This window comes from Oxyura jamaicensis, chromosome 1 (assembly GCF_011077185.1).
Source record: "Oxyura jamaicensis isolate SHBP4307 breed ruddy duck chromosome 1, BPBGC_Ojam_1.0, whole genome shotgun sequence".
Taxonomy (NCBI): domain Eukaryota; kingdom Metazoa; phylum Chordata; class Aves; order Anseriformes; family Anatidae; genus Oxyura; species Oxyura jamaicensis.
The window spans coordinates 28,219,430-28,228,051 of NC_048893.1; the positions used below are offsets into that span (position 1 = coordinate 28,219,430).

The 8,622-nt window shown below is 43.7% G+C and overlaps 1 protein-coding gene across 1 annotated transcript in view; it reads right to left on the bottom strand.

The window, feature by feature from the left end:
* The window catches only part of LSMEM1 (leucine rich single-pass membrane protein 1), an 11,877-nt gene extending 4,068 nt beyond the window's left edge, over positions 1–7,809 (bottom strand). Inside the window, exons 1-3 of the mRNA XM_035336781.1 lie at positions 7,674–7,809; positions 6,656–6,871; positions 4,195–4,326 (exon numbers count right to left, since the gene is read on the bottom strand). Of these exons, the coding sequence (XP_035192672.1) occupies positions 4,195–4,321 (127 nt within the window). The 5' untranslated portion in view covers positions 4,322–4,326; positions 6,656–6,871; positions 7,674–7,809. The remainder of the gene's footprint in view (positions 1–4,194; positions 4,327–6,655; positions 6,872–7,673) is intronic.
* Between the last annotated feature and the right edge of the window lie 813 nt (positions 7,810–8,622).

Genomic DNA, 8,622 nt, shown 5'->3' on the forward strand with positions numbered 1-8,622 from the left:
TAGAATAGAATAGAATAGAATAGAATAGAATAGAATAGAATAGAATATCCTGAGTTGGAAGGGACCCTTAAGGATCATCAAGTCCAACTCTCGACACCGCACAGGTCTACCCAAAAGTTCAGACCATGTGCCTAAGTTCACAGTCCAATCTCTTCTTAAATTCAGACAGGCTCGGTGCAGTGACCACTTTCCTGGGGAGCCTGTTCCAGTGTGCAACCACCCTCTCTGTGAAGAACCCCCTCCTGACGTCCAGCCTAAATTTCCCCTGCCTCAGCTTAACCCCGTTCCCGCGGGTCCTGTCACTAGTGTTAATGGAGAAAAGGTCTCCTGCCTCTTGACAACCCCTTACGAGGAAGTTGTAGACTGCGATGAGGTCTCCCCTCAGCCTCCTCTTCTCCAGGCTGAACAGGCCCAGTGACCTCAGCCGTTCCTCGTACGTCTTCCCCTCCAGGCCTTTCACCATCTTCGTAGCCCTCCTCTGGACACTCTCCAACAGTTTCATGTCCTTTTTATACTGTGGTGCCCAGAACTGCACACAGTACTCGAGGTGAGGCCGCACCAGCGCAGAGTAGAGCGGGACAATCACCTCCCTTGACCTACTAGCGATGCCGTGCTTGATGCACCCCAGGACACGGTTGGCCCTCCTGGCTGCCAGGGCACACTGCTGGCTCATATTCAACTTGCTGTCTACCACGACCCCCAGATCCCTCTCTTCTAGGCTGCTCTCCAGCGTCTCATCGCCCAGTCTGTACATGCAGCCAGGGTTTCCCCGTCCCAGGTGCAGGACCCGGCACTTGCTCTTATTGAACTTCATGCGGTTGGTGATCGCCCAGCTCTCCAACCTGTCCAGATCCCTCTGCAAGGCCTTTACGCCCTCATTTGAGTCCACGACTCCTCCAAGTTTGGTGTCATCAGCAAACTTGCTCAAAATACCCTCTATTCCTACATCCAGATCATTTATAAAAATATTGAAAAGTACCGGCCCTAAAATGGAGCCTTGAGGGACCCCACTGGTGACCGCCCGCCAGCCTGACGCAGCTCCATTTACCATAACCCTTTGGGCCCTGCCCGTTAGCCAATTGCTCACCCATCGTATGATGTTTTTATTTAGCTGTATGGTGGACATTTTGTCCAGTAGGATCCTATGGGAAACCGTGTCAAAAGCCTTGCTGAAGTCCAAAAAAATCACATCAGCTGGTTTCCCTTGGTCCACCATACGGGTGATCTTATCATAAAAGGAAATCAGGTTAGTTAGGCAGGACCTACCCTTCACAAACCCATGCTGGCTGGGACCAATGACTGCTTTGTCCCCCAGGTGTGCCTCAATAAGTCCGAGAACCAACTTCTCCATGATTTTACCAGGCACTGACGTGAGACTGACAGGCCTGTAATTGCTAGGGTCTTCTTTCTGACCCTTCTTGAAAATTGGCACAACATTTGCCAGCTTCCAGTCTACTGGGACCTCTCCAAATTCCCAGGATCGTTGAAAAATAATTGATAGAGGTTCCGCGATGACATCCGCCAGCTCTTTCAGCACCCGGGGATGAATCCCATCCGGACCCATGGACTTGTAGGGATCCAGGTGGAGTAGCAAATCCCGCACACGTTCAGGGTCAGTTGGGAGTTTGTCATCCCCACCGTCCCGGTCCTCCAGCTCAGGGCACCCTGGGTCCCGAAGCCCATCATCGGCATTGAAGACAGAGGCAAAGAAGGCATTAAGTGTCTCTGCTTTGCCTACGTCATCGTCTGTGAGGAGACCTTCCCTATCAAGGAGCGGCCCTATGTTTTCTTTAGTTCTCCTTTTTCCATTTACATATCTAAAAAAAACCTTTTTATTTTCTCTCACAGACACAGCCAGCTTCAACTCTAGCTGTGCTTTGGCCACTCGAACTTTCTCCCTACAAACACGAACAGCATCCCTGTATTCTTTCCATGACGCCTGGCCCTCCTTCCAGTAGCGAAACACTCTCTGTTTCCGCCTAATCTCCATTAGAATGTTCCTGGTCAGCCACGCCGGCTTCCTGCCCCGCCTGCCTGACTTGCGATATTTTGGAATTGCCTTATCTTGTGCTTCTAGGAGGCATCGCTTAAAGAGTGACCAGCACTGGTGGACATCGAGGCCTTCAAGAGCAGTTTCCCAGGGGACCTTACTGACTAGTTCCCTGAGCAGCCTGAAGTCCGCTTTCCTCATATCTAGGGATGAGGTTTTGGTGGCACTTTTCCTTCTGTCACCATAAATGTTGAACTCAACCACTTCATGGTCGCTATGACCGAGGCGGCCACCAATCACCACATCTCCCACCAGACTCTCTCTGTTTTCTAGCAACAGGTCTAGGAGGGCACCTTTCCTAGTTGGCTCCGTTAGCACCTGTACCAAGAAGTTATCATCTAGGTGCTTCATGAACCTCCTGGACTTGCTCGTGTCAGCCGTGTGGCACTCCCAGTTAACGTCCGGCAAGTTGAAGTCCCCCATAAGGACAAGGGGAGTTAATCTCGAGGCCTCTCTTAGTTCTGTAAAGAATAATTTTATGAATAAAATAATAAGAATAAATAAGAATAAATAATAAGAATAAAATAAGAATAAAATAATAAGGAGGGAGACAACCTGCTACTACTGCCTCTCAAGTACGCTAAGCTATCAACAGAGCTCTCAAAAATAGTCCAACAGAGCTCTCAAAAATAGTCCATACTTGCTCTGCTTAATGAAGGCTTCTTACTGACTGGCCTTGCCAGCCTACAGCACTGTAAGGAATCAGTGAACACAGACTCCTGCCAAGCTGCAAACAGTGGGACCATTTTGTCATCTAAAACATAAAGAAACAGTTTCATGGGTGCTACCAAAACAATCAGAAGTTGTTTGCATTTTAAATACATTTTAAACATGTTTGCTAGTGTGCTTGATTATACCAGGTCATATTAAGCTACTGAACAAAAGGAATGCTGTGTGTACTGTAACACTCTGGAAACGTCATTTTTAAACCAAACTGGGCATCAGCTATACTACTAATAGACCTTGTTCACAAGAATTTAGTGGCTATCAGAACTGAAAAATATTCCACAAATCTCACTGATATCTACAGAATCTCCAAGCTTTCGAAAAGGTAAAAGGCGTGTATGCTAAAATGAATAATCCTAGAAGCCAAAGAGCCAAAGGACTTTACAAAAGGATGCATAAAATATACAATAGGCTACATTTTTACTGCTAAGATGTAGGGAGGAGCATTCACATGAATATTCCACAGAACCCCTGGAAAGTAAAGAACACTGTCTTATTAAAAATTACAAAAGGAGACAAGACAGATACACAGCAGTGGCACAATGCCAAACCAATTTATCCCATTCATTGTCTCATTTTGGACTTGTAGAAATGAGAATATAAAGATAATCTACATATGAAAATCAAGCAGCTTAAGTCTAACATCTTTGTGTAGAATCCAGAAGCTGACAGCACTCCAGTTATTTGCATTAGAACTGTTTACGTGTCCTCTGGAAAGGCATTTATGCCCTATTGCTAGAAGGATGATTAAGTTATGGCCTTTTGAATCTTATTTAAACATAATTGTCCTTATGCAACTTTTCTTCAGTCAAAGTTGCCATTATAGTAGAGGAAATAAAAACAGAGTCAAATGTTGTCATGTGGCATGCTGCTGAAGAACTCCAACTTTCAAGAAGTTTCCAGGTGACAAGGAACACAAGTGTATTTTAACTATCACTGGCCAAAAAAATTCTTGTTGCCATGAGCAAATCAAAGATAGAAGCCACATAAAAGCAGTAAAAGTGGAAGAGCCCGCGTCTGAAACTGCGAGTAGAGAGGTTCAGTGAATTAAAATGCTTAAAACTCTCACAGGTTTGAAACCTTAGATGTGTCTTAAAAGAATCAATAGAATTTCACAGGTTTTTTTATAGTTGCATTTAGTGTGCTCGAATTTGTGCTTGTGAAGAATTATGATGTTACTCATATAAGAGGTAGATATTGGGCAGTACTGGAGAAATTATCTTGCCTGATGGATCTCAATAGAAATGAAAGACAAGTTCAGGCTTCTTCAGTGCAGAGGTTGACATATACTTATTGGCCTGCTGGGCTGTTGACAGTGCAACACAATGTGGTTAGAGTTTTCAAGTGTCGTACATAACTCTTTTTTACAGCCTACTGTATGTACTGAATAACCACAGAGCATCATCTGTCATACGTACCTAGTGCATGTTGGGATTCATCTGGACAAGCATTTAGTTTGTTTAGGTTATTTAAGGAATCAACGACATAAAGTTTTCCTTCTTCATCAGTACTGGGGAGGTTAATTTCCAAAGAAGGCCTCTCCATTGTGTCTAAAATAATAATAAAAGGAAAGTTAAAAAAATGGGTGTGAAATAACTATTAACAGTAGCTGTCCTGAGCTGCAGAAGTGCTGAGAAGCTTTAGCAACCCCTAAAACAAAGGAATTTGAAGGACCAGTACACTTGAAGGGAAAGGTAACACAGTATGTAGCATTTGTTGTTTATTGGACATCTTTAATGAGTATAAAATTCCATTTCTGCATTGTACTTGTGCACATGTAAATGCACATATAGATGTGCATATATCTATACAAATAGACATAAATAATTACACATATGTATACCTATAAATATATACATGTAGAAAGAGAAAATCTATTTCACTAGCAGTGATTTGAACATTAGTTATTCTGTTGTCTGAATAACCCTTTGGGGGTTATCTGGGGGGTAGTTGGTGAGATGAAGAGCGATATCCTGACCACAGTGAAGGCCAAACCTTTGCTAACAGCAGCAGGAAGGATGTCAATCAGGTCCTGTGCTGTCAGCATCAAACTATTCAGAAAGGAGACATGGCCAGAAAGCCGGCATGGACGTAGGAGACAAGGAGAGGGAATATGAGTCTGCACCTTGGAATGTCACTGTGAAGTTATTTGTGAATAATGGGGCAAAAAATAATCTTCTAGTGTAATACAGAAGCTAGTTATGGATAAATTAAAGCCTGATGGTAAAGACTTTTCTTCAGGCCATTAGTCTTTGCCTTAAGAAGAGTAGTAAATGGGGCCCAACCAGCTTCTCTGCAAAGTCTGCATGCACGAACTGATCGCATGATTGTATAAATAAATACAGTTATGAAGATTATACAGAGACTAAGCAAAACCTAAGCAGTCTCCTCTGTGTTGAAGCACTCTACAGTTCTAGTCATAAGGAGATGCAGTTGTTCTGACTAGGCATCTTAGACTACACTAGGCACTGAAAACTCCCTCGATAGGTACTGAAGAAAAATATGTACCTCCAGGAAATATTCTCTTATACTTAGATAGGTGTTCTCAGACCTTAGAACTGCCGTCTAAGGGTACCTTTTCCTTGCCAGCAAATGTAAGGCAGAGGTTAGTTTAGACTTGAAGAGAGATACATCTAGCACATTTAGTATTTCATTAAATCTCTCAAGTTCAATTTTACCTGCCAAATAGAACTCAGCACTTTATGGGATGCAAGCCTACTGTTGGTGGAAGATGATGAGCATCTAAGGGCGATTTCTTAGACAGGTGGAATTTGTGATATGACTCTTGACACGTCTCCCCCTCTCTCTCCAGTAAGTAGAGAACACAGTGCGACTGGATTCCTAACTCAGCACTTCAGTTAAAAACTAAGTAACAATTACAAGTTTGAGGAATACAGGCATACATGTTTACAGAAAGCACCCATTCTTTCCCTTATCAAAGTAGATGGAGGAGATTGCCGTATCTGAGCACACAGCCATGTAGATATTCACTGAGTCTTCGTAAGGCTGAAGACTAAGTGCTTATTTCACTCCTGATAATGGGACTATTTCTAATAGTGGAGATTGACAGGCCTACATATACACGTTTACATTTATATTTTAGAGAAGATTACAGCTTAGTGTTTCTCTGTTCAAAATTGTTGCTGAAAAACACAAAAATGAGGTTGAAATTCAATCATAGCAGCAGTGACCCTTAGGCAGTGCCTGGTTTTCAGGTGTGTGGCAGTAATTTCAGGATGGAGCTGCAGCTCCTTGCATTCCCTGGAATGTCACAACTGTCACAAGGTGCGAGACCGCAGCGCTGGCTAGCCGCAGTGCCACCCGTGTTCCCACAGGCAATCCGTGACGGACCGCAGGCATTTCGGAGCCCTGTGCTGCCACGGCGTGCTAAGAGCTACCCCCTCGTGCACAGACGCCTGGGTTATTTTTAGCTTCCAAAGAGCAGTTGTTTCTCTTGGGTATTTTGGTTAGTACCTCCCTGCAGCTTCAGGGAAGACTCTTCTGAACAACTTGGGCTGTAATAAAAGTGAGTATCTTTCATTCATTATTATGAACTGAATTTTACATTTCTGATTTCTTTATTATATAAAACCACTACATAATGTAACTGCAGTGACGAAAATCTGTATTAACTCAGCAAGGTATTACAATTTTTTTTTTCCCATTGACATCGCAAACAAATGTGAGAGGGTACTTCAGCATCGCCAGCCAAAGGTATTGGTTAGTTGCCCAACAAACTAATCTAGACATTATTTTGACTTCTAAGTTCCTCCTTAGATTGCTGTAAAATTAGAACTTAGCATGAAGATGCTGAACATTCTTACCAGAAGGAATCAATCTAAAAGGAATTAACAAACAGGAGAACTAAATGTTACTTACAACATAACCACGTTCAGGTAATACGGCAGCGTGGAAGAAATCAGCCAGTGCCAATCACCAGAACAAAACTCGTGCTGCTGTTCCCCTCTGCTTTTAGACCCATCGGAGCCCGTCCACTCCTGCAGGACCCATGAAGGCAGCTATGAAACAGGCTGTCCCTTTCAGTCTATATTTAGCATTCATCTCGGCCAAGTATACTGACTTCACAATATTGACCTGTTTAAAAAGAGATCGGCACATATACAGCTCAGTCTTTATTACTCTATTGGAATTATTATAATATCCTATAAGAGGAAATTGGAAGATCTGTTACTGGTGATCAATATTTCACTAACCCCTTAGTTTATGATGCCTTTTTGAAGCTAGTTTGCTATGCAGCAGAGTCATAGCTACAGTACTGTAGTTATGAGCAACCAGTTTGCTATGCAGCAGAGTCATTTCTATAGTATTGCAGTTATGAGGACTTTAAAGGCATAGACTAGAAAAACAAAGTATTTTCTTCCTCCCACACACCTTGTAATTTCAAGTGAGACTGCATTAAGGCATGGACTAATTTGTACAGCATCCAGAAAATAAATTCTGAGCTGTTTGTGGTAACTGTTCCTTCACAGATAGTTCTTTACTTTTTTTAATTGCTAATGTCACAGAACACAGAGTTACAGCACACAAGTGACAGGCAGTTGGTGCTAACAGGGACCGTACGTGAAAACACTAAGTCCTTTCTGACTTCTGAAACGTTGAAATGCTTTAAACTGACAGTGGATGTATTTTTCTTTCAGGTAACATGAGGTGACACATTTACCAACTCAGACTTTCCTACCCCAAGCTGAGAACCTTTGAAGCTGCCCAGCCTTAGAAGTTGGGGCAGTAATGCAAAACAAATCTCACTTCTGTCCCTGAAAGATTTCTGACACCATTGTAATAGTAAGACAAAACCCAGACCTCTCCTCTTCTAAGCTTGCAAAGGTCTATAAAGCCAGCCAGATCTCAGTCGGGCAGCAGAACAGCCCCCTCTCACCTCCTTCCCTCTAACAGCCTTGGAAGCCATCCTAGTCTCTGTGGCTGGCACCTCCAGCGTACTGGGGGAAAGGGGAACCACGTGCCTGGCCCTCTGCCGAGAGGTGCTACAGAAAATAATTCTGCAAATCCCAGGGAGCACAGGAAGCTACCACAGAGCCGCTTTATGCTACTCGAGTACACCAGAGGTGACCACGCAGCGGGCCAGCTCAAAGGGGCCAGGGTCTGCTGCATCTAGTCCAGAGATCAGGGGCTTCTAACTCACTTACTTAAAGGTCTGCTCCTTCAGAAGTGGCAGCTATCCTAAGTTCTCTGTGTAAGTTCTATGTTTTCACACAAAACCCTCAGGGTCCCCCCACAACAGGCCATTTTTATTGGCACATCTCAGTCCTACAAACAGGGAAACTGAGGGCACAGGAGTGGCTTTCAATTTGATAAAACAGCATCTAAGAATGTCTCCTGTCACATAAAATACTTTGCAGCACAAAACACGGGGAAAAAATTGACCTTTAGTCCACAGATTCGACTATTACTGAAAGTTATTAAACATATGCATTAAAAATGCACAGCAGGCTACTGTGCAGACTATAAGATACACCTTCCAAAGACAGCAGCGTACAGTTTCATGTAGCATCTTACTACACGAAGGACATCAAGGTACTTGAGCAAGTCCAGGGAAGGGCAACAAAGCTGGTGAGGGGTCTGTAGATCAAGTCTTACAAGGAGCAGCTGAGGGAGCTGGGATTGTTCAGCCTGGAGAAGAGGAGGCTCAGGGGTGACCTTATTGCACTCTACAGGTACCTGAAAGAGGCTGTAGCGAGGTGGCGGTTGGTCTATTCTCCCACGTGCCTGGTGACAGGACAAGGGGGAAGGGGCTAAAGTTGCACCAGGGGAGGTTTAGGTTGGATATAAGGAAGAACTTCTTTACCAAAAGGGTTGTTAGGCATTGG